General features: G+C 41.6%; 1 protein-coding gene across 11 annotated transcripts in view; it reads right to left on the bottom strand.

The window, feature by feature from the left end:
• DOCK3 (dedicator of cytokinesis 3) overlaps positions 1–23,886 on the bottom strand; it is a 184,913-nt gene that overhangs the window by 29,759 nt on the left and 131,268 nt on the right. For 8 of the 11 annotated variants that reach the window (XM_074550057.1, XM_026792412.2, XM_026792415.2 and 5 more), the window contains exons 24-38: positions 21,285–21,477; positions 20,191–20,318; positions 19,091–19,237; positions 16,994–17,092; positions 14,800–14,894; positions 13,265–13,340; positions 12,301–12,401; positions 11,963–12,021; positions 10,446–10,594; positions 8,139–8,224; positions 6,349–6,375; positions 6,131–6,226; positions 4,466–4,526; positions 3,889–3,982; positions 3,064–3,212 (exon numbers count right to left, since the gene is read on the bottom strand). In XM_074550057.1, coding sequence (XP_074406158.1) covers positions 3,064–3,212; positions 3,889–3,982; positions 4,466–4,526; positions 6,131–6,226; positions 6,349–6,375; positions 8,139–8,224; positions 10,446–10,594; positions 11,963–12,021; positions 12,301–12,401; positions 13,265–13,340; positions 14,800–14,894; positions 16,994–17,092; positions 19,091–19,237; positions 20,191–20,318; positions 21,285–21,477 — 1,560 coding nt within the window. The remainder of the gene's footprint in view (positions 1–3,063; positions 3,213–3,888; positions 3,983–4,465; positions 4,527–6,130; positions 6,227–6,348; positions 6,376–8,138; positions 8,225–10,445; positions 10,595–11,962; positions 12,022–12,300; positions 12,402–13,264; positions 13,341–14,799; positions 14,895–16,993; positions 17,093–19,090; positions 19,238–20,190; positions 20,319–21,284; positions 21,478–23,886) is intronic. The other 3 variants (XM_026792413.2, XM_074550061.1, XM_026792414.2) reach the window with 2 other exon arrangements.

Here is a 23,886-nt window from a genome sequence, read left to right as displayed (position 1 = left end):
AGCTGATCTATGTTCACTTCTAAGGCATCTAGCCAGGAATAAATGGCTTTTTTTCCCACAGAGAGTGTGAGCAGTCTTACTTCCAGATGGGATGCTGTGACTAAAGCCTACCTAACTCTCTAATCTCTCTTCTGGACAGAAGCAGAAATCTCACCAGCTGTTTTCCCTCCAGGTGACCTGAGTGATGTAACCTTTTCGTGCTCCTTTCCTGATGTCAATTAAATTAACAACATGCATGCAGATCTGATTTCTCTATATACTAACTCTTCTGCATGTACCTTGATACCATTCCTGTCACCCTAACTCAGGCTCTCTCTTTGTTTCAGTTCCCACACCAAGAAATTCAGCTGTGCTACCCTGAGTATTCCGCAGATACAAAATGAGATAAAGAAGTGAAGAAAAACAACGTACAGGTAACTTCCTAAAGAGAAAATGGTTTGTAGATATTTGAAAGGAAAAGGAATGAATGGATATCCAAGTCACTGGAGCTTCAGTTTTAAAATCTGTGATGCTAACAAGTAACATCCTCACAGTACAGATAATTAATATGTAATTCCATGTGACATCCAAGTGCCACTTCCATCTTCAAATAACTTCCTGATGTCTCCACTGGTAATTTTCCTCATTAGTGCTTCCTGTTTTGCTGACTGTGATGTGTTTGCATGTTGTGTATTACTTGAAAGCCACATTCACAGGGCACTTACTGCAGCTTTCTCCTATGGCACCAGCAACTCTCAGCTGACTGCACACCAGAGTGCTCAGGTAGAGACAATCATCCCTTCTGAATGCCAGCTTTTATTTACTCACATCCCAGTGTGCGGATTTCTGTTGGAAATGATTCCCATGAGGGCACACAAGAGAAATGATTTCAAGTGTTGGGTGTGCAGCACATGATGAAAAACTAAATGCTTTGGGAACGCTGCTTTGGGTCTCTGTGTGCACTTGGCTGCACTAGGGAGAGCAGACCCTGCAGTGCCATGGTGGGAGCTGCTCAGAATTGGCAGCTAATAAATCCTCAGTGAACTGGACACAAAAGGGCTGAGTAGAATTTGAGTATTGCTGTGCAGAAACATGATCAGTCAGCTTCACACTGTTCCATTCACAGATGTCTTCAACTAGAGAACTTTTAACGGTCAAAATCATAACTGAGGGTTAAAAAATATCTTCAATTTAAGTTATGTACTTGCACACTCTGCCAGCTGAGCCCCAAACCAATTCACAGCATAGCAGAAATCAGCAGGAGGAGGCACATGACCAGTGAAGGCTAAAAGGGCTTTGGAACACCACGTTCCTTCCCAGCACAGGGCTGCTGCTGACGCTGCTGAGGGTGGGAGTCAGTTCTGCACCCACTGCAGCACCTCAGGCCTGCCACAGGCTGTGCCACTGGCATGTCACAAGACACCCTTGTGGGCAGCTTTCCTCCCATTCCTGTCCTGAGAAAATTCTCCTATAAACAAATGCAGAATTTTTACAGCCTTTACACTGTGCCTTGACACCCTCACTTGGTGTAAGAGGCCAGGAGCAGCATGAGAAATGAAGGACAATAACAAATCCTGCTCTGTAACACCTGAGGAGGGACCATCTCAGGATAGTGCAGAAAGAAGCTGTCAGACACAAGTAGAGGGAAGCAGGTTTCTTCCATTCCCTGAGCTGCTCCCTGTCACACAACAGGAGTGCTGAAAGGGAGGCTTTGGCTTCTCAGCATCTTTCAGCTCCACAGTCTGAGTGACATACACACTGCTTAAGTGGATTATTTAATCATTCAGCTACCATTTGTAATAAAGCAGGATTAAAACACAAATCAAGTAACTCCAAAAACATCCAGTAGGGAGAAAATCTCAAGAGGTTAACACTCTATAATCTGTTAGCAGTTTTACAGCCTAATTACATCAGTCAATTTTTACTCTACTTCACTGTGTATATGGATTCCCTGTTGTTGTCAGAAATACAGGCTCACTTGCTTTCCATAGTGCCTCTATCATCTTTGTCTAGTCAGACAGGACAGTACTACAATATTTACACAAGCCAGTTATTTGTTTTTTAAGTGCAGTCTGAAAACCCCTGAAAATTTCTGAAATGAGAGAACCATATGCAGTGTTATCACAAAACAAAAAAATCGAAATCACTTCCTCATAAATGGGTCATTTCTTCCTTCACATAGGCATCTGATTTCCTTTTCCAGGTTCTTTAGAAAATGTTTCTGCCATAAGCAACTCCTGTTACCAGGAGTGGGAATGAATTATCTGGAATGGCAGCCCCATAAGAACCAACTCACATTTGTATTTAATGCCACTGTCATTGCCATCATGGGCAAAATCGGCCCTGAGGCACACATACAGATGTTATCTCCCAAGAACATAAGCTGTAGGAGTTTTCCTAGAGAAGGGAAAAAATTGAAAATACTCCAACAGATGATGTCACTTTTAAGGTTCACCTCTGAAATGTCCCCAAAACACCATGACACCAGGGACTAAAACATCTACTTCTGCAGTAATTGAAAAAAAATATAATTAACTGTAGAAAACTCATACTCAATATATGAAATTGAAATGGATTGATTTTCTTCCTGTGCAGTGGATGGAACTGCACTTTAATTGAAAATCACTTAAAAATAAGTGACACTGAAAGAACTTAAATATTTTTCAATAAAGAGACCCCTATAGCATTTGCCTGCCATTTCCATGTGTAGGTTAAGCAGAAAACAAGTTCTCAAGTGACTCATAGCACAGCAGTTTGCATGGACAGCTACAAAATGCAATCCCACCCCCAAAAGCTGAGGAACAAGCACTCTGCCACATCAGCTTATCCAAGACTTGGTTTAAAGGTTTAAAAATGTTTTGGTGTTTGTCCTGTTGGCCTCCCTAACCCATTCCAAATGCCCTACATAATGAAATACTTTTCCTCATATCTTTTTTTTTTATCCAGAGAGCCAATTTGTCACATTATAAACCCTTTTGATACAAATTTACTTCCAGACTACTGGGCTGAGATGATGGCTTGCAAGCCCTAAGTCAGTCAGGAAAAGGGAAGGAAGCTGCTGGAAGAGAGAAGAAGTTGGCATACCTTCCCTTTGTTGAAGTAATGGATAATCTTACGGCACAGACCTTCCTTACGTTGCCACTCTGACTGAGATGGGTAATGCAGGAACTCTCTCAGAGGTCTGTCCTCCCACTGAAGCAACTCACAGTACAAAAGCAGAGTGAATGCAGCCTCTGCAGGAAAGGCAGTTATGGAACACTGAATCAGTGACAGCAGATAGACACAGCCAATATTAAAGGTCACAGACCTGCTTCTGGCACAGTCTGCGATTTCTGACTTGTAGTTTGTGAAAAGAATCTCAGCTCTTAGGGGACCATTAAATTAGTCAATTACTTAAAATAGCAGCACATGATTTTTAGGTACAAATCTGTCAAATTTCTTTTCACCAGCTACTTGATTGAAATGCACAGCCAGATGTTCAGATGTGTAACTGGATCTGGGGCCTGCAGCTGCAAACACAGCTTGGACAACACAGCATTAGAGTCCACACACGTTCCAGTGCTCCCTCAGCACTGCAAGGCAAGGGAATATGACAAGTGATAATATAATGGTGCTTTTGCTAATCCTCCTTTAAGTTTCATTCCACTGTTGTGATTTTATTTAAATCCATCTTCTTCAAAGAACACTTTCATGTAAAATTTGCAGTGTAATTCAATAATGATGTGCAGGCATAAACAGACAGTATTTAACTTGAGGAGAGGAGCGGGGCCTCAGCCTCTCGCCTTGCCAAGTGCCATAACTGACTCATGCCAATTCTTTCCAAAAGAATGAGCCAGACATTCTAGAACATTGGGAAAGTTAAAAATGTCACGAGGAGCTCAAGCAGCCTCCGTGGAATGTCCCTCTCACCTGTGTAGTTCTCAGCCTGCAGGTGCATGTCACACAGCTTGTGGATGTAGCGGATGTACATCTCCTCCTTGTTAATTTCAGATTTGTAGAAATTCTGGGAAAGAAAAAACAGACTTGTTACTCTTGAGACTCTCCATTCAAGCACTCAGCAGCATCTGTGGATGTGAAAAGTTATTGAAAAGAGAACACATTCTTAGTGGGAAAGAAAAGTATTCATTCTTTTCACACTCACACTGATCTAACCCACTCATTTTATTGTGGCATGATTTTTTTTCCAAATGAAGGTAGTCAAAAGCTGAAAGAAGAGGTGAGAGAAGTTGTAGAACCTGTGTCACAGGGACACAGAACTCAGCTGGACACAGCCCTGAGGAGCCTGACCTGTCTGGCCCTGCATAAAGCAGCGAGTTGGATCAGAGGCCTCCAGAGGATCCTCACAATCCTCTTCAATTTCTTCCCCATCCCAGGGCTTGGATTCTGAAGCTACACTTGCCCGACACAGATTCCTGTCCCAGCCTTTCCCATCCCAGTTTCAATGAGATTGCACAGTATCACAAAGAGAGAAAGGAAACACTTTTACCATTAGGTTAACAGTGCAGCCAATCTTCTTGTTTTCTGTTTCATCTCCTTTCATACAGTCCCTAAGAAAGCAGAGCAGTGTTGAAACAAACATAATCATATACTTAATTTTATAAAGTTCCTCTAAGAAAAATTTCCATATTAGGGCTTAGATGATGTGAGAACTGCGTGTCCCCTTACAACTTTGCATCTGTGAACGAGCCCCTGAAATGACTGTTCCTTCATTTCTTACAAGAGTCTGAACAAAAATCAGATACAGTGGTCAAAAATAATCCAAATGCAAGATCTACTATAAAAGTAAAAAACTCTTATTTATCCAGATGTAAACATTTAGCCCTAGTCAAAGGGTTCACTTCCATAAATGCAGCTCAGCAGCGTGGTGTGGCACACAAGGATACACCCTGAGGGATTTAGACTAGATTTCTAACTTTTGCATAGGTAAGTTAAATCACAAAATTTATCTTTGGTTTCTGGAATATTTTAGAAATTATTTCCATTCCAATGATATAAAAGACTAAATGGTTAAAGCAGTGACACAGTAAATCATCTTGAGAACCACTACAGCTACTGACTGGCAGCTGCACTCTAAGAAATGCCTGTGTATTTCTAAATTCCAATGCCGCATTCCAGTTCCCTGTTCTGGGAATGACAAATCAGCTGCGGACTAAAAATCAATTAAAAACTTGAATGTGCTTCTCAATTAAGCATGGAAATGTGTATCTGTGTGTCAAAGCTACCTTGCTGGCAGATGTTTATAATTAAAAAACAAAAAGCAGAAACCAAAAACACACAACACCCCCCCCCCTGCCCCCCAAAAACCCCAAGCAGCTTCCCTGGATTCCCTTTAAATGTGTCTCCAGTACCTGGTTGTGCACAGTTGCTGTAGAGCAGTTGTTGCCAGAAAAACCAGGAGATTGGATCAAGGTGGTAGGGATAACAAAAAGAGCAAACTAAAGAGCACAGAAAAGGATTTGGGACTGCAGAACACCCAGCCTAGTCAGAGGGTTTCACCTCTAATGAGCAGCAGCAGAAGAAAAAACTATTTGAACTCCTGTCAGTAGGCTAAAGATAGAAATATCTGGGGCAGTTCTATATAGGTTCAAATTGTCTATTATTAAAAAAAACCCCTCTGAGTGTGTGTGTATATATAAATCCAAAGTTAAAATATTTCCTTCTAACTAAGTCAAAGCTCAGCTGCATTGACACACCAGTCCTGCAAACTTCAGTTTAAAACTGAACAAAGGCTGCCTAATTTAAATGGTGAAATCTTGCTCATGAGCCACCAGCTGATGTGCCAGAGTTCCCAGATGGAAGGTCTCCAGCCCTGCAGGCCTGGATGAGGCATTCAGCACACCTTGGTACAATGAGCCTTTGGGGATGGATCACTCTTGCATTTAAAATCTATTTTGCTGAATTAGGTGAGATAATTTCAGTGATAGAAGGAATTAAAGTTTTGCAACCTGAATAAACCTCAGTGCAAAACTATCAGGAACGAGCACACAAGAATGAGATGAGGATCTGGAATGGTTGCTCAGGACCCAGCAGTGATGGGTTGGCTTGCATGTATGCAGCTTGACAGTCAATCAAAACCTTCCCTGTAGGAATTTGGTAGCGTGTCTTGACAAACCTCCCACACTCAGAGCAAGTCCTTGCTGGTGCCAGGTACCTGTAGTCGAGCAGACGCTCCATGAGCCGAGTGACGGACGTGACAAAGGAGATCCCGGTCTCCCGCCAAGTCTCCTGCTCAATCTTCTCCAGCAAACTGTTTGGAGATGGAAAGACATGAGCTGAGCCTTCCAGGGAAATGGTACAGGGCATGCACACTGATACAGACAACTTGGTTTCTCCCTCATACAACAAATTCCAGAAGAATTAGCATCTTACCTGGGATAAGGCCCAAAGAGTTGGGTTCTACTCCAGGCAGCATGCAGTAAAGACAAGGAAATTACAGAACTGACAGGAGAAGGGAAAATATCCTCACACTGCCATTTAACAGATATGAAAAAGAACAACTCACATGGCAATACTTGATTCCCACATTATTACCTGTAGTTTAAATACCACTAACAGCAGTCAGAAACTGAAAAGGAGTCCAAACCTACTGCAAATATTTCTTCTTTGCTCATCCTCCATAAATTTTCATCTCTAATCAGAACCAACCAACCCTGATTCACATTGTATTTAAGCTGGAAATAAAAGCAATCTGCTCCTGCCTAGCATAGACAGTACAGTGAGCACCCATCTCACACAGCTGTGAAGGAAGAGAGAAGGCTGGAATGAGAACAATGCACATTGTGTTTAAAAAGTGAAGAAAGAAAGCAAATTTACATGCCACTTTCCCTGAAACTGGATTTCCAGTTAAAGAATCTGCCACTTCTAGGAAAGAAATTCTGTTGGGTATCACATCCTCCAAAGAGGCAAACTCTTCAGTAGGGGATGATTTGCAGCCGAGGGAGCCAATTCCCTTTACAGCAGTGTAACTGAGACAGTAAAATTCAGGGCCAACTGTTTTTTCACACAGCATTTACTAATTTGTGGAATTTTTTCCTCAAATTGTTTCCTCATATTGTTCTCAGACAACTTGGTGGGAGACATAAACTAACTGGTTGCTGGAATTCCTGTGTTTCTTGGTAATGCATCCAATCACTACCACCTAAAAATCAGTAAAAAGCTACAGCCCTTGAATTTTTAACATTTCAGGTAATGAATGTCTTCAGGTGGAGCAAAGGCACACTATTCCTCTTGCCATGTGAATAAAAAAAAGAATAGATATTTCCTTTCCTTTATCCCTGAAATAGATTTACTTTATCTGTACACATAAGATCCAACACTTCCCAAGGCTGAATATACACAAATCCAAACTGAATACATTTCCATACTTCCTGAGGATAAGCACATGGAATGGGTAGGCTTATCTAGCTTGAAATGAATGAGTTTACAATTGCAAATTCAGAAACAGAATTATTGATTCCAGCAAAACAAAGGTTTATGCCTCAGACAGCCAGTGTGCTAATGGAGACCATGTAAAATTGGAATATATGGCTGAAATTCTCCTAATGGTCTCTGGCTCACTAGAGTACTAAAAAACTTGGGTTAACTGCTGTGGACTGTCAAGAGTTTGAAATAATTCCTTTGAATTCCTTTATTCCTTTGAAATAAAATAGAAACACTCAAAATTAAATTTGGAGACAGATCAGTAATCAAAGGTAAAGTGTGAAGTCAGACATGAAATCTTCAACTTTATCCTTCTGAGTGTGAATGTTGGTGTCAAAGGAAGTGTCTCAGTGGACTCTGGAGGAAGCATCTGGCAACAGTTGAACCAACCATAACATGGCCTTCAAAACTAGGAGGAAAGAAAGGAGAATGCTGAGGAAAATCTCCTTTGTTTTAAGACTCTGTAGATAGTACAGTGTCTCTCTAAACACTCCTGAGCCCAGGATCTCACTCACTGCTATGGAAAGTAAATGAATGTTTGATAGGAGGATGATAACCTGTGCAGCCTTTCATTAGCTGTCACAGGGAGAAGACAAGGAAGAATTTAGGTGTCTGGATTGTTTCCAGCACTACCTGACTGAGCCATGCCATGGCAGCCCCTGCCTGCCCTCCCCAGAGATCAGTGCCTGACTCTGGCAGGGGCCCTGCACAACACGAGAGCATGAAGGGGCAGAGCTTACAGCAGGCTGAAGAGCTCCCTGTAGTTCTCATCACCTTTTCCTTCAGACACCAGGCTGTCCAGCTTATCGATCAGCTCGGCCTCCACCTGCAGGGAGACACCAAAGCCATCACTCACACTCTGCAGTGACCCAGCACACCAGGTAAACTGAATCCTGAGCTACAGCAGGACATCCAGCACCACTGCTCTGCTCTGCTGCTGGAATTGATTTGCAATCTCCCAGGCATCATTATATTAAAAGATTATTTGTTCATTAAACCTCACTTTTTAAGCCTCTCTATGATTATGTGACACTTTTCCTTTTTCTTTCACTTATATGAAGGGCCACACCAGCATCATTATGTTTCTCTTAGGAAGATTTTGAATACATATTAATTCCCACCCTAAATATCAAGTGTAACATCAGATATTATAATAAAATTGATTCAAGTGCAGAAATTGATGTATGTAACATTGAACAAAAACGACTTCATGAAGTCAGAAATCTCACAGAAGACAGTTTCACTACTAGTGAAGACAGAGGCTCCTAAAGGCTGAAACTATTTGCAGAAACATGGCTTACTTTTATTTAAAGACAAGCATAGTTTGAGCTTCTCTACATTGCAAAGGAAGATGGGAAGGAAAACCAAATCAGCCAGTGGCACACAAATGGACTTGGTGCTCTTGCTGCTGAAATCATTAAAGGGAGACCTGATTTCATCCCTGAATCAGACTGTATTGTTATCCAGCCTTGCTGAAAAAATAACCTTGTAAAAACATGAACTACTGAAGAAAATTTAAAAAGAGCTTGAAAATGAATTTTCAGGGTTTTTATATTTTCTGACAAACAACTGAATATTCAAAAGGCAAAGAGAAGCTCAGAATTAAAAAAATAACAACCCTTTGTTTGTGATCTGCAGTGATTACAGAAATCAGTAATGCCTGTGTCCAGCTATCCAGCATTATACTGGAAAGCAAATAACTGCCTGGCTCCAGCAGATAATGTTAATGAGGTTTATTACCTCTTGGGGTATTCAACTCTTTATTTAATCTCTAATACAGATTATTATTTCATCTTTAACCTTAGAAGGTTACAATATATGCTTCATAAAGCAGTGTGAAAATTTGCTTCACAGGTAATTTAAGAAATATTCTTGGAGCTCTAGTTTAAAATACATTAGTGAGTATAAAAATTAAATGAAGATTACAAAGAGTTCATCTTGATACAGAAAATATAAATAGGCCCAGAAACTCAAAGGTGACTGTAGATGCTTCATACTGTAAATTCCAGAGAAAGACTGTTCTATTGTTGTGCTAAAACATGTGGAAAGGGGACTATGACCAAAATGCTATTGCAATAATAACAGTAGTAAATAATAACAATTACAGCAATCATGGGAGCTGCAGAGGAAGAAAAACAAGCTCCTGATAATACTTTTTCACACAGCCTTTAATAGATCAGGTTATGGGAAAGGTCTGCTATTCTCCTGGAATGATAGATTAGATCTGGCAGTTTAATGACTGTGCAAATAACTAATCACATGAATTATGATAATTTAATGGTGATTTACTCCTTCAGAGCACTTCTCTGCAGATACTGGCCCCCAGTATTGCCCCAGCACAATGACAATGAAACACTGGCATCCAAGGATCCAGACCAAGCCCATCCTTCATTAGCAATGCTCTGCACTTCAGGGATCTGGTTTGCAGTGGAAAATCTAAGCAATTCTCTGACCATGACTGGGAAACAATGATGAAGATTTCTCTCCCTGATTTGCAATCAGAGCTCACAGCAGGTAGAAACTGCAGAGCTCTTGCTGGACTTAACCCTTCCCAGAGAGCTGCTGCAATTTCTGAAAATAAAAACAGCTACACAGTCTGTTTCAAGGCATGGTATAATGATTTAATTATACCATACCACTTCCTAGCTGCAAACTGAAGACAGAGAAGCAGAGAGCACTGTTTTCACAAAGACTGGCTAAATCTTTACATCCCCATTTTTGGTTCTCAGTCTGACCCATTTAATGGCTGACTAATAATCTGAGTGAAAGCACTGGGAGCAGTGATAGCCCAGCACTTACAAAATTGTTTTCTTCATCTGTGATGTCCTGAACACATCCCTCCTCTTCCCCACGTTCATGGGAAATGCAGTTTGCACTGCTTAAACAATCCTGGGCACCTTGTGAATTAGGTTTTGAATTTTCTATTTTATATAGATTTACATGACATATTCACAGTCAGAAACAGATTAAAAAATACAAACTCCCTGCTTCCAGCTGGACACTGCAGACAGAGAGCAAGGCAAGCAAAGCTTGGGCAGTGCCCTCACCTGTTTGAAGTTGCCATTCTTCCTCTGCTCCCAGTCCATCATGTCATGGAAGATGGGGATCATGATATTCCGGACTTCTGGTTGTGGAACAAGGGTAACACCCAGAAAGGGGCCAATCATTCCCGGAATAAAGTGAATCTTGTGCTCACCTGTACAACACAAAGCAATGGTAATTAAATAAAGGCCTTTGCTGTCTGTCACTGAGTAAATAGGGAACCCTTGCAATAATGACATTTGCACAGTAGTAAGCATGAGCATTACAAAAGCAAATATTCTTTTCCTGAAAGGGAATGAAAAATCAGTATTTGCTTTACACCATTTCTTGCAAAGTCTCCAAGAGCATTTTTAATTTCACTGTGAAAGCCTTCAGCAAAAAATGTCAGTGCATTTTACTTTGCAAAGGGATTCAAACTGTCAAAAGTAACCCAACTAAAACATACTAACTGGGGGAAAAGAAGCCAGGGTACTTCCAATTCATGAAGATTTTGAAAGGGCTGGTGAGAAGAGTGGTATGTAATAGAGAGCACTTTTAGATTTCAAAGAACTACAGAGTTGTTGGTCCCCACTGCTGTGTGGATTTCCCAGCTGCCCTTGGCTGGGACCAGTGGAGCCCCTCCAGGAGGGACCTGAGCCTTGCACTGTGCACAGAGAAACTCAACAAAGCCTGATCTGGAACAGCATCCAGTGATAAATGCCTGCAGCTACACATCCAAAACTGGCTTCTCTCTTCTTAGCTGAGTTTGTCCAGTTTGTTTTTCTGGGTATTGGATCTCTGTCACCTTGGAGGACCTTCTATTTTCCACACAGATCCTTTGAACTGTAACCAATTCTGGCGGAATCATTTTAGGTGTACAAGACAAATCAGGCTTATTCAGTTTTCTTGCTTCCATAGCCTTCATGACTGCTGTCTGAACCTTGTCCAGCTTGCCCTGGGTTTATATTTTTTGTGTTTTGTTGTTTCTTTTAGCTGTAGAAAGCAGTACTGGGCAATCAAATCTAGAATCAAGTTCACTGAGGGAAAGCACAGTGACAGTAATATGGTGCCTCTTCTCTTACTCCAGATTCTGGTATATTTTCTCAAAGATTACAAAATCTCCTTTACTCATAGCATCTTACAGGTAGCTCCTCTTCAGCTGATTATCACCATGGTACATTTGTTGTCTTTGATTTTCTGAATAGCAACTCCTACCTACATTCCTACACATAAAATGTTTCTATTTGGCTAGGTGAATATTTTGCAGCCACATTATTAAGTTATCCAATCTGACTTGTGTCACTCTCTTGCTCTCTTAGTGATTCACCCCTTCTCATATCCTTGTATTTGTGCTCTCTGTCAGCAAGCATTTTGTTATTTTCCTCTAGAATACAGCACAGAGAGAGTTTTGGTGGGAGAAATGTTTCTCTTCAGAGAAACAAAGGATTCTGTGATGTCACAAAAGATTAAAAAAAATTAAAAATTTGAAATAAATGGGATTTTCCTTTGGCTTTGGTTGTCAGGTAAGACAGGGAGGGCTTACCCAGGTTCTGCCACATGCTGAAGAGCTCATAGGCCATCATCACTCTCATATCACCATACCTGAGAGAGAACAGAGACACAGCTGCCCAGGGAACCAAAACTTGGAAGAGAATGATGTGAAACAATAACCAAATGGTTAAAAAAATTCAATTCACATTTGTGTCAAAGTAAGAATATCAAACAACTTGACTGACTGACCATTGATTGCTGTATTGGGAGATCTGGTTATTCATTTCCCAGGCATTTCCACATCCCAGGTTTCATAATAAATCACAGAGACTTATGGTAGGAAAATAAGGCTGTTTTTTGAGGTGGGAACCCAACAAAACATATTCTTACTTATCCAGAATCTTCTTCCTCTTAGGTGGTGTGGCATTTTCTAGTTGGAGACTTGGCTGGTTTATAAACAAAACTGCCAGGCTGAAATAAGAGTTCCACACCTGCGACAAGCAAAGGAATTTTTTAACATTATACTCCAAGAATAAGCTTTAAAGAAGTAGAGAAAGACACTCAAGGGGTAACTTCATCAGTATGTCTCTTACTATGGAGATACAAATTGACTCTTAAAGGCACAAATTGATTATTTAAACCTTGGTAGGAACTGACATTAAAAGCCCCACAAAAGCAACGCCACTGGCTTTTCCTCTTTGCACCAAACCTCCAGAATGAATGAATTTGGTGACGTAGCAAACTTTTAAATTGTTCTTCTGTAGGTTGAACAGATTTTATCTGTCATGAATCCTCAGAGATCAAATTATATCATGAACAGGACCCCCATAATTTGGTCTGTTTTCCCAAAGAACTGAGGTTTTTGCCAGCTTGGTGTGTGCCCTTGTGCCCTGGTGCATGTGTGGCAGCTCTTCCTTACTAACTCTGAACTTGCTGCCCATCTCCAGCTACATCAGACACAGAGACAACACCCCCTAGGACTGTGCTGCTCCAGGTTTTGTGCCATCAGCCAGAGAGGCCTCTGGGAGAATGCCCCAGCTTCAGGAAAAGCATTGCCTGAGTTTACACGGCATTATCCATCAGACAGATGCTCCATTGGCCCCATGCTTATGGAATTACCAGTTTCCTTTATGAGGGACTCAATTTTCCTGATTTGATCTCATACTGTATCTGTTCTATTTCCCACCAATCCCACAGCAGATTCCATTCCTGTCCTTTATCAGTTAGGTCATCTTCCTGACAGACATTCTAATAAATGCTGCAAATATCATCAGCTAATGCAGAGGGCAGCTCCTGTTCCTTTGTTACTGCTGGTTTGAAAAGATGTCAGAACATTTTCTGAATCAATCCTTACTTTAAAATCGAAGTCCGTTTCTGTGAAATTCTTATGCAGGGCAGAAGACAAGTATTGAACTGTTGTAACTATGATACTGCAGCCAAAAACAAAGAAAAGAAAAGAGAACATTTGAATCTGGAATACAGCATATTACAGTGGTTAGTGGTGCTGGTTTTACTATAGGTACAGAGAAGTGCATTATTTGTGTAATCTCTGTGATATTTATGCACAAGTCACTGTTCTTTGCTTTACTACTATTGTAACTTTTAGAATTTACACATGAGCATTTAAAATCCTGTCTATTTTGCATGCCTGGGCCATATGACCACCAGGGAAATGGAATAATACACTCCTTTTCCTCCTGTTGTAAGCAGAAAGGTTTTTTTCCCCAGAGGAGAGTAACTCAAAAAGTTTGAGCTGTTCTTGTCTATGCAACAGTCCCTTTATCTCACTCAACTCAAGATACTTGTGAGTATTTTGCTAATTTTTGATTCTGTGTTATTTTCTGTTGGTGGCTACATACACCTTAGTGAAAGGCAACAAAGGCACATGATAGATTCAGGAATCAATAAATGGCATGTAGACAGGGCAACAGCAGTATCAAAAGAAGAGCACATCTCTGATTCACATGCAAGCAATACTCCAGCAGCACTGCTACATGGAACTGTCAGGCTAAAGCTTTGTGGCAAAATGATGCCCAAGGGAACAGGAAACCTGCAGCATCTGAGGGAGCCACTGTTTCAGGAGGATTTCTTTTTTCTTACTGAACTTCATTGAATCTTTACGCTTGAATTCCTGAAATCCACTTCTTTCACTTCTCATTAGCAGGGTGGAATTGCAGAGCACTCAGCTCAGCTGGGCAGGCAGCCTTTAGGAGCATTTCCATGGTGTTTCCTCAGAGTGGGAATGCTCCAGCTGTCCTTCAGTCAGTGGGAACTCCACAGCCAGGTTAGCAAAGGGAACTCGTGGATCATTCCAGCCCCCCTGTGTTCAACACTGCTGCTGATCCAAAGGGAACAGTACTTAACCCAGCAGAAGCAAGAAACTGAGACAAAATGGAGCATTAAATGGCAGATGCCAACTGAATTGAGCAGGAACTCTGTGTAATGCTCTGGTGTCATGGCTGGGGTTTGCTCCCCCTTCCCAAAACACCCGAGAGCCTCTCCCTGCTCAGCTACAGACAGATGTTCATGGGAAAAACCAGAAGTTCAAGGCAGGGATTCCCTGAGAAGGGAGGGAGAGGCTCATGAACAGCCCTTGGTGTGGGGAGCTGGGCTCACCCTGTGTGCTGGAGCTGCTGGGTCACTCAGCCCCTCACCCTCAGGGCAGCTCCTTCAGCTCTGCTTTTAACTCCTGGCTCTGAGAATGCTGCTGCAGTTTAACAAACCCACAGACACACAGGTTTGGTCCAGAGTGTTACAACAACAGCAGAATGAGCACGAGCACTCCAGAATTCCTGTCCTGATCCTCACATCTCAGTCTGAGGAAAAACACTGCCCCTAGGCTTTAACTGCCTCAGAATGGCAACATTTTATTCCTGCTCCTCTACTTACTTGCTGGTGAGCAACCTCATGACCATCCAGTCTCGAGGAAAGACACTCATCTTCATCAGGTTCCGAAACACACAGAAAATCTTCAGGAGGAACTCCTGTCACACAGGGGAAAGTAGGTAACAATCAGCAGCAGTTGCAGGTGAATCTATTTCCTTGATTGTAAGAAAGACAAGCTAAATGTGCTCTACTTGAGCTTTGTGTTGCAAGGCCATTCACCTGGAAACATGAAAGCAACATACCTTGGAATATGGCTCTATTCCTTTGGTTTGAGTCTAATATACAACTTCCAGCTTCTTTAAAATTTTCACTTCTAAAATTTTCATCTTCTAGGGAGATGAAAATCTTCCCAATGTGCATAATTGTATCTGACTTACATTATCACCCAGAGTTCCACTGTCAATTTGCAGCTATTTTCAAATATACTGGACTCATAATCCCTTTTTAATGCATTCATTTTATTAATTTATCTGTCCAAATTTCTTTGGACTTGCGTCACAATTTGAGAACTAACCACACCCCCAAGCCCAATAAAACTCCTACACAGGCTTTCTAAAATAGTAACAGAAAACCCCATTTCTGGCAACACTCAGCAGCAAAGTGCTTTTAGACACATTCAGCTGGATGTTTGCTTTCAAAAAAAAAAATCCCCAACCCTGAATACATTTCTGGTTTTTGACTACCTGCACCTCCATGTTTGTACAGAACAACAGGGAAGATCAAATGTGACAATTTGTTGGCCTTGCAACCTATGATTTTGTTGTTTTGTTTTCCTTCCAGACCAAATCAAAATAGTAGAGGAATTGGCAGAGCAGGGATTCTTCAAAACCATGCCACCATTATGCCTTAATGGAGGGTGTCTGAATAATGTCTTGGTGTGACTGAGCTCAGAGTAAAGCATTAGAAGCTCCTTGACTTTTGGCCTCATTTTGCCTGAAGTGTAACAGTGGTAAGTGAATAAAATGCCTTCCCATGCCAGAACAAGTATTGAAAATATTACAACAGCCACATTTGATGGGAAAGTAGAGTAATATATAAAATCTTCAGCCTTTGTGGTACTCTTGGAACATATACTCAGATTATCAGAGATACAACAGTTCTTTTGGGCATAACAATAAATTTTAGTTCAATGACCTTCCACAAGTCTGACATAAGAACTATAGTTTAGATGGCTTTTAAACTATCTATTAAAATTTATTATGAATTAATTTACCAAATCACTTTCCTGTGAGCAATTTCAAAGTTATCAGAAAGGCAGCAATCTTACATAACTATCAACCTGAGATACACTGAACCCTGCAACCTAAAGATAAGAATTTTATCATTCCAAATTCATCTCCCTAATATATTCAGCTTCTCTATACACACACAAAATATTTAAAAGCTGAAAGTCTATCCAGAAAGGACTTCTCACTGCTTCTCCATTTCATTTGTTAAGGTAACAGAACATTTTTCTTATTGTGCTTATTTGAGTGCCATGCTAAACAAAAGAATTTTATATAAAAGCTTGTCCTTATTTCTAGGATTAGTCTGCCTTTTAAACAGGCTGTTGCTGGAGATATTCCTCTTCCCCACAGAAGCTGAGTTAAGAAGTTCTGCTGCTATGAGATGAGAGATGTGTCACTTCACAATGTCAGAGGTCTGTGGCCCTCACCCACCCCTGTTGTTCATGGAGAGCCATAATTTAAACTGATGCTCTCAAGGAGGCATGCAGCAAGTGGAGTGGTAAGGTTACAGCTTTCCCCAAAAATATTTCATCTGCTAGAGACATTTGTAACCCCCAAAAGGCTTGAAATTCTCTTTTGGCATAAAATCAATACCCTTTGTAAGAAAGCTCCAGTGCATACTGAACATGTAGCAAAATGCTATACAACAACTGACTTGACATTGACAGGATTAAATAGCCCAGTTCCTCTGCCTGTGTTTTATATGTAACAATTCCAATATCCTTTATGTCCAACATCATCTATTCTGGGACTTTATTTGCTGTTATAAAGATAATTCAGTGCCCTGTGGTCTTAAATGTGTTTTTGCAACACTACACCAATGATTGTAGAAGTGAAAGGGAGGTCCCTGAACAGAGTGCCAGTGCCAGTGCCAGGACAGGAATGATCAACAGGCAAGTGATGCTGGAGGGATTCCCCTCTGCTCTCCCACTGTCAGGGAATCACAGTACAAACATCACATCCTTTCGTACCTTCAGCTCATCCTTGCTTTGGAAGTTGTCCAGTAAGTGCTGGAAGTGAGTGTCTGACATCTGACGAAGCAAAGATAAAAGGCAGGAGACATATTCTCCCTGTTGACCAAATGAGAAACTCTTTCATTCAGACAATCTGAAATTCCACAGATACAAAGCTTAACCAGGGGGAAGGTATACAGGGAGGGGTCTGAAATGGCCCCAATGCCTGTGAGGGGACAGCTGACATGCACAGAGATTGGAAGTACTGCAGGCTAACAGTTCCTGAGTTACTGTTAATACAGGGATACACCTCCAGGAGGCTCCTCCACAGATGCCAGTTTTAAAGATCTTTTAATCAAAGTTGTAGTCTAAACAGAAGTAATTTAAAATTATTAATACAGACAGTAACAAATCCCCCTCCAAGCATGCAGGTTTTGACAATACCTTTTCAGGTACCTAATACACAGTGTGTGTCAGAGGTGTGACTGCAGCTCATGCCAATAGACCAGCAGTTATTTGAACTAAGTGACTCTGACCAGTAAAGCAGTGACAGCTTGGGATCAGGCTGGCCTACAGAAGGTGTCTGGAAGCTTGTAAATGTATGGCTTATTAGTGTTCACCAAGTTCTGTGCTGTCAAAGCTCCAGTGCTGACAGATCTGCAGCCAGATTTCCTGAGCACAGTCTGGGTAAGCCTACATGAGCAACAATAACATTTCTGTAATTTTGCAAAGCAGATGCACCCTAACCAGTTACCACAGCATCCCAAAGTGTTTTCCAAAGAGGAGCTCCCCCATTTTACAAATCTGAAAGCAAAGCACAGAGAAGTTAAGCAATCTGTCCAAGAGAACAAGCAAAGTGGTGCCAAAAACATCAGGACTGGGTCTGTTGACTGCCAGTCCCTTGCACAACACTATTTTTTTCTGCAACAGAGAAACTAATTTGGAAAATGCACAAATCTAAGCCATATCTAATAGGAATCCATATATCACTGTGCTGTGAAATGTAAATTGAGGAGCAAATACAAGGGACTGTGCCTTCCATTTTATTGTTACTCTTAAATGGCTCAAGCATCTACCCAGAAGCTTTGACATAGGTTGTTGCAAGAAACTTTCCAGGGCTGAACTTCACCAGGAAGAAAGATGTGCTCTTCTGTGTGGGCTGGCATGTGGGAAACAGCAGGAAGTCAAATGGCAGCAAAAGGCAAGTGAGATATTACTGGACATTTGCAAGCCAGTCCTTTTCCTTCTGTATCAAAGCACATCTTGTTAACTGAGCTAACAAGGAAAGATCCAACCTCCTCTCTAGTGTGAGAAGTGCACCTTTAGTGCACATCTGCCCCCAGCAGCACTGCTGAGGTTTCAGCCATTTGCTAAAAAAACAAGTCTAAAAAAAGGATGTTCTGAACAGCAGCTTAACATCCTACATTGTGCAAAAGCTGCATTAGAGCCTCCAACAAACAAAAATAGGCTAAAATAGGCTAGAATAGAAAAGGGCAGAAATCCAGGAAAGAAAAAGGCTGAACAGCAAAATTTTATTCTTTTTCTTCTCTTCCACCACATGTGAAAGAAAAATTTCTTCCCTGTGGCTAAGGTTGGCAGCCTGGGTAAAGTGGTGGCTTCTCCCACCAAGCTCAACAGCTCACTCTTCTTTTCTTTTGAAAAAGTATGTTGTGTTTCATTTGCATGGAATAATCAGTGACCCTGGACAGGAGCTCTCCAGGGTGTTAAATAAAGGGATTTAACCACACAGCCCAAGTCATATCCTCAGTTTTGGGGATCACAACCCGATATTCATTATAGCCCTTGGTGAAACCACCTTAGGGGTGAAGCCCCAGGCAGCTCCCTGGTACCTCAAGTCTTAAGCAATAACTCTCAATCACAGCTGCAAAGACAAACAAGAAAATCTGGAAATCCACTAAAGCTTCCTGAGCTCCACTGCTTCCTGCAGCCCTCACTGGTGCAGGGAGGAAGGAATGGGTTTGTGGCTTATTAAGGGAAAGAGACAAAGCCCTGGGTATTCATGCAGCAGAGATGATGATGAGGTGCCAGTGGTGGTGAGGGACTGAACCAGAGGTTAGAGAAGCAGGAAATAGAAACTGATTGTTAGTTACTAACAGTGATTTCTGCTGTGCACTGCGGGCAGCGCTGCCCTCTTACCGCCTCCTGAGACTGCGATTTACTCATGATTGTGAGCAGAGTTTGTAACAGCACGTCCAGGAGGCTCTCCACCATCATCTCAACCTCCTCCACGACATCTCCCTCCTACAGCAAGTGGTGAGCAAACACACAGTTAGGAACTGGAGAGATGGAACGGGTAAAGACAGCTCTGCTGAGTGAGCCATCCCAGGCTCCCTGGGACAGAGAGCTCTAGAACAGGCTCACAGAAGTTCTGTCAGATTCCTCATTGGTCCCAGATCCTGTTGTTCTGTCAGAGTGTGTGTGTGTTACCTGGACAGTCTCTGATGGAAACATTCAGGGTCACAGCCATAAAGGTTAGTCTATAATCAAAGGTCTAGAACACAACAGGAGCAGATTATGTTCAGGAACCTTTACTCCATGGCAGTATTATTTTAGCTTATTTCCATGATGCCTTTCATCTCATTCCTTTCACACAGAACCTTGACTTGTAATTGGAAATACACATTGGTGTGAATTATATTTAGCACCATGAGCTTCCTACTTTAGTCAGGTGGGGAAACTTCACCACCCCCTCTTTGTGAGCATTGCTTCACATGATCCAGTTACCATTTGAGATCAGAGTATTATGACCGTCAAAGCTGGGTGTTGAAACTCAGCAGCAATTTCCAGAACTAAGTGGGAATTCATTGATTGGATAATTTTAGAGTATTCTTTTAATGTGCACCACAAAGTGCTAGTTACTGTCTCTTGCAGAACTATGAGTCCTTGAGCTGTGTAGAACTTTTAATCTCCACTGACATCCAAGTTCTGGGCTTGCGTGAAGAAAATTAAACAGTGTCAAAGCTGGTGAGGGTGTATGTGATTCCCCCTCCCAACAGCAGGCACACTGTGTAATCAGGATGCTCTGAGTCACACACAGAGCCAGACCCTCATTTCAGATGCTCTCCTGCTGACAGCACAATCTTGTTGTTAAACGGTTCTTTGAAAAACCTGTATTAACCTATAAAAATGTCTCACTCTTCATTTTACTAAATCAGAGGTGCAAATAAAAAATTGAAATCACGTAGCAGATTTACCAAAGAACTGGTCTTGATTATGGAGAAGATACTACTGAGGATCCCAGAGCAGATAAGCAGCTCCTTCTGCTGTCGTAGGTGAAGGTGAATGTGGTGAAGGACCACAGGCAGCAGGATGCGCCGCGACTCTGGGTGAAGGAAAATCGTTACAAATGTAAGGAAAGAAAATATTTACAATTACAATGGATGGTTTTGACAAAATTCTGTGGTGTTATTCTCACCTTGTACTAAGCACAATAATTTAAGTGCACTAACTTGAGGTCCTCACTACAGGAAACAGAAACCCAGTGGAGCTTTCTATCTTCCACTTTTACCTTCATAATTTCTTTCATTCAGACCTTCATGTATGAAATACATTCACAATCTTCAGCCATTTTCCACTGAGTTCTTAAAGATTTTTTAAAATTCTGTTTTAAAGTATATGTAAGCAATAATATATTTAAGAACTAAAGAGTTACTAAAGTGTTGAGCTAAAGAAATACTAAAGTTACAACAGGAAGATTAAAGATACTTTAAAGGAGTGTGGTGGGTTTCTCACAAGACTATCCCCCCTGCTTCTCAGGCATAAGCTGGCTGGAAAGGAGATTTTCTTCCTGTCCATGGAAGAAAATAAAAAAAAATTATGAAAACTGCATAAGACAGTTTCCTTCCTTCCATGGACAGGAAGAAAACCTCCTTTCCAGCCAACTTATGTGAACAACATGAAATGTAAAGTGAGATTTGGCAGTTTTAATAGTTAACTAATTTTTAATGCATATTAATCAACCTTTAGTAACTACAATTTATCTCTGATGGATTGATAAACATTTCCTAGCACAGTGAAACTTGTAAAGTATTTGTACTGAACAGAGTTAACAGAATTACTGAATATTCTGAGTTGGGACAAACAAGGATCGTGGAATCCAACTCTGAAGTGAAAGCCCTTGGGAAAAGAGAGATCAGGCCCACAGTGTTGGTTTGATGCTCCAACCAACTGAGCAAATGAATGCATTTATCAATGACACTGCCAAGAGAAACAGTGACCGACATTATTGGTGTTCAGAAGGGAATTGCTGCCAACAGAGGCACTGCCAAAGCCCCTGAGCCCAGCTCACCTGAGAAGGAGAAGAGGCGGCTGTCGACCGTGCGGGCGATGGACTGGAGCTTGACCACGTCCATGGACTGGCCGATGTGCACCGTGCTGGGCATGCTGCCCAGCGTGCCGCGCACGAACTCCGCCACCTCCTGCACCGTGAACATCTGCAGCAGCTCGTCAAAGATGGCAGGGAACGAGTTCAGCAGGGCAGCCTGCGGGGACAGGAGCAGCTCAGCACCTGCAGCTCCCCACCTGCATCGGTGCAGAGAGGTGGGAACAACAGCAACACCCAACTAGGGCCCACACAAGGCTACTACAGACTGTGCTAGGGCTGGTGCTCATGGCTGCTGGTACCTGGAGCTCAGAGTGAACAAGTCACATGTAGCATAGAAAAATCAAGTGCTGCTGAAATAGTGAACCTTAGGAAAAGTAGAGCACATAGATACAGCTTCAAAAAGCTGTGTTTTAAGAGACAGCTTATAAAATAGAAGAAAAATTGAGATTCGGACAAGATAGTCCATTTTTGTTGATTTCCTTTTTTCAGTTAATACAACACTTGCTTCTGATTAGAGAGTTCTATACCAATTGTTTGTACCAAGCAACTACCTGAGACAGTTAAAATTCTTCAGAAAATATTCTGAAGTGAAGAACCTGCTGACAGACCCTTAACCAGCTCCGCCATGTGACATTTCAGGATCTCTGCAGCAGGGGAGGGGTGTGAGTCCATGTGAAAGAGGCATCACATCATGCGAGTGTGCATGTGATTCTTGCAGTAACAGATATTTCCAGTAAGCTGGAGCTATCCTTGAAAGTGCTTCTTGAAGTGCAGAAATGGTTCAACACAACAGCAACAAAAATCCCTTCATGTCTTATTTCCTATTCTCCAATTAATTTTTTCACAGGAGTAGAAAATTCCATGCATCACCCTGTGCTCAAGTTCTGCACACTTGGTGTCCTATCAAACAACTGCCACCAGCTCTAATGTTTTAAAATTCTTCCCTTCATCCACATCCTACCCAAGCTTCACACCTGCTTCCTCATTGTAGCTATTTTCATTCCCAGCTGGTTGTTTTCTTGAGCCAGCCTCACCTCCACTCTTCCCTTCCTGCCATCCCCACCTCCCTTCCCTGAAGCTCTCTACACAAACCCCTCAGTGTTTTCCTGCACCAGCTCAGATGTACCAGACTTCACTGCAGATCTCTGTTCAGCTTTGTCCTTCCAGAGTCTCAGCACTGTCAGTATTTCCTTTTCCTCAGAGATTTTTTTGTTTTCTCATTGCATAAACATTTCTTTATCTCTTCCATACTGACATGATTCTCCTAATCCATATAATCCCAGCCTCCTTCTTTGCCAAGTCTTTTTTCCTTCAACAGTGAAATCTATTTAATAGTATTTGAGCAAAATCAAGTTATTTTTGCAACTAACATGGTAGAACTCATTAAATTATTTTGAATATAAATTTACCTCCTTCTTCCACTTGTTCTCTCTCAAAATCTTGTTTTGTTACAATCAATTCAGATTGCACAAACCCCCCCAAGGCCTCCTGGGTGTTGTCACCTATTTGTTCCTGCATACCTACAATGTACTAACAAAATAAGAAAGTATAAATTGTTTCACCAGCTCCTGGTACTCTTGGAAGGCAGTAACAGCCACAAATCCAGTCACTGTCTTTATCTTTGGGATAACAGAACTGAAATTACAATATTGGCTCAACAAATCCTTACAGGAGTTTTCCTAAACTTTCTGTTACTTTTAAAGCAGAAGGATTTCTGTATAAACCCTGGCAATCCAAGGGTAGGCATGGGATCTCTTCAGGAAGATCTGGAGGTGTCCTGAGGTGACCTTGAAGGGTCCCATTATTGCTCAACACCCTAAAATATGCTGGAACATTACTCATGTCAAACTAATTGCCTGGGAGGAAGGAAATCAGTTTTACTCTCATTGCTGGAAAAAACTGAGATCTCTCAGTTATCTTGGAGAAGAGGACAAGTGTGAGGGAAATTGTTTGCCAGGGCCTTGAGCATTTCTGTGGGTATTTAACTATTGTCCAGATTTCCAGAACTAAAAACCAAATAAGAAACAACTGCTTGGTTCCCCTGAACAATTTGATTTATATAATCTTGTGTACACCCTCAGTATTGTCTTTTTGGTGTGTGGATGATATAAACTGGTCCGTGAATAACTGAAATATTCCACAAGTTATTCCACAATCTCAAAGTTCTAATGTACTGGCCACTTAAACATCACACTCTAGTTGATATGCAGGAAAAGAGTGTTTGGGGTAGGGAAAGGAGATTAACTGGGAACATCCACAATCAAACACTTGAGCAGTGCTGGGGATCATTACTTACAGAATTAAATGTCGGCCTGGCTGTGCCCCCACCTTTTTGTGGGGCACCTGTCCCGGCTCCGCTCGCCTGCCCTCCAGCCTGGGGGGCCTACGGGGCAAGGGGTCAGGGGGCAACACAGTGGCAAGGGGGAAACAAAAAGTAAACTTTTCAAAGATTCAACAAGGACAGGCTTTACAAATTATTAAAGTCCAAAGTAAAAAATACCATACTGAGAGAAAGGTGGAAAAAAATTAAAGAGAAAGAAAAAAATGGAAAATTCCCCATCCTCAA

This window comes from Zonotrichia albicollis, chromosome 12 (assembly GCF_047830755.1).
Source record: "Zonotrichia albicollis isolate bZonAlb1 chromosome 12, bZonAlb1.hap1, whole genome shotgun sequence".
Taxonomy (NCBI): domain Eukaryota; kingdom Metazoa; phylum Chordata; class Aves; order Passeriformes; family Passerellidae; genus Zonotrichia; species Zonotrichia albicollis.
The sequence above is the reverse complement of the archived record's forward strand: the minus strand, read 5'-3'. Positions and strand labels throughout refer to the sequence as shown.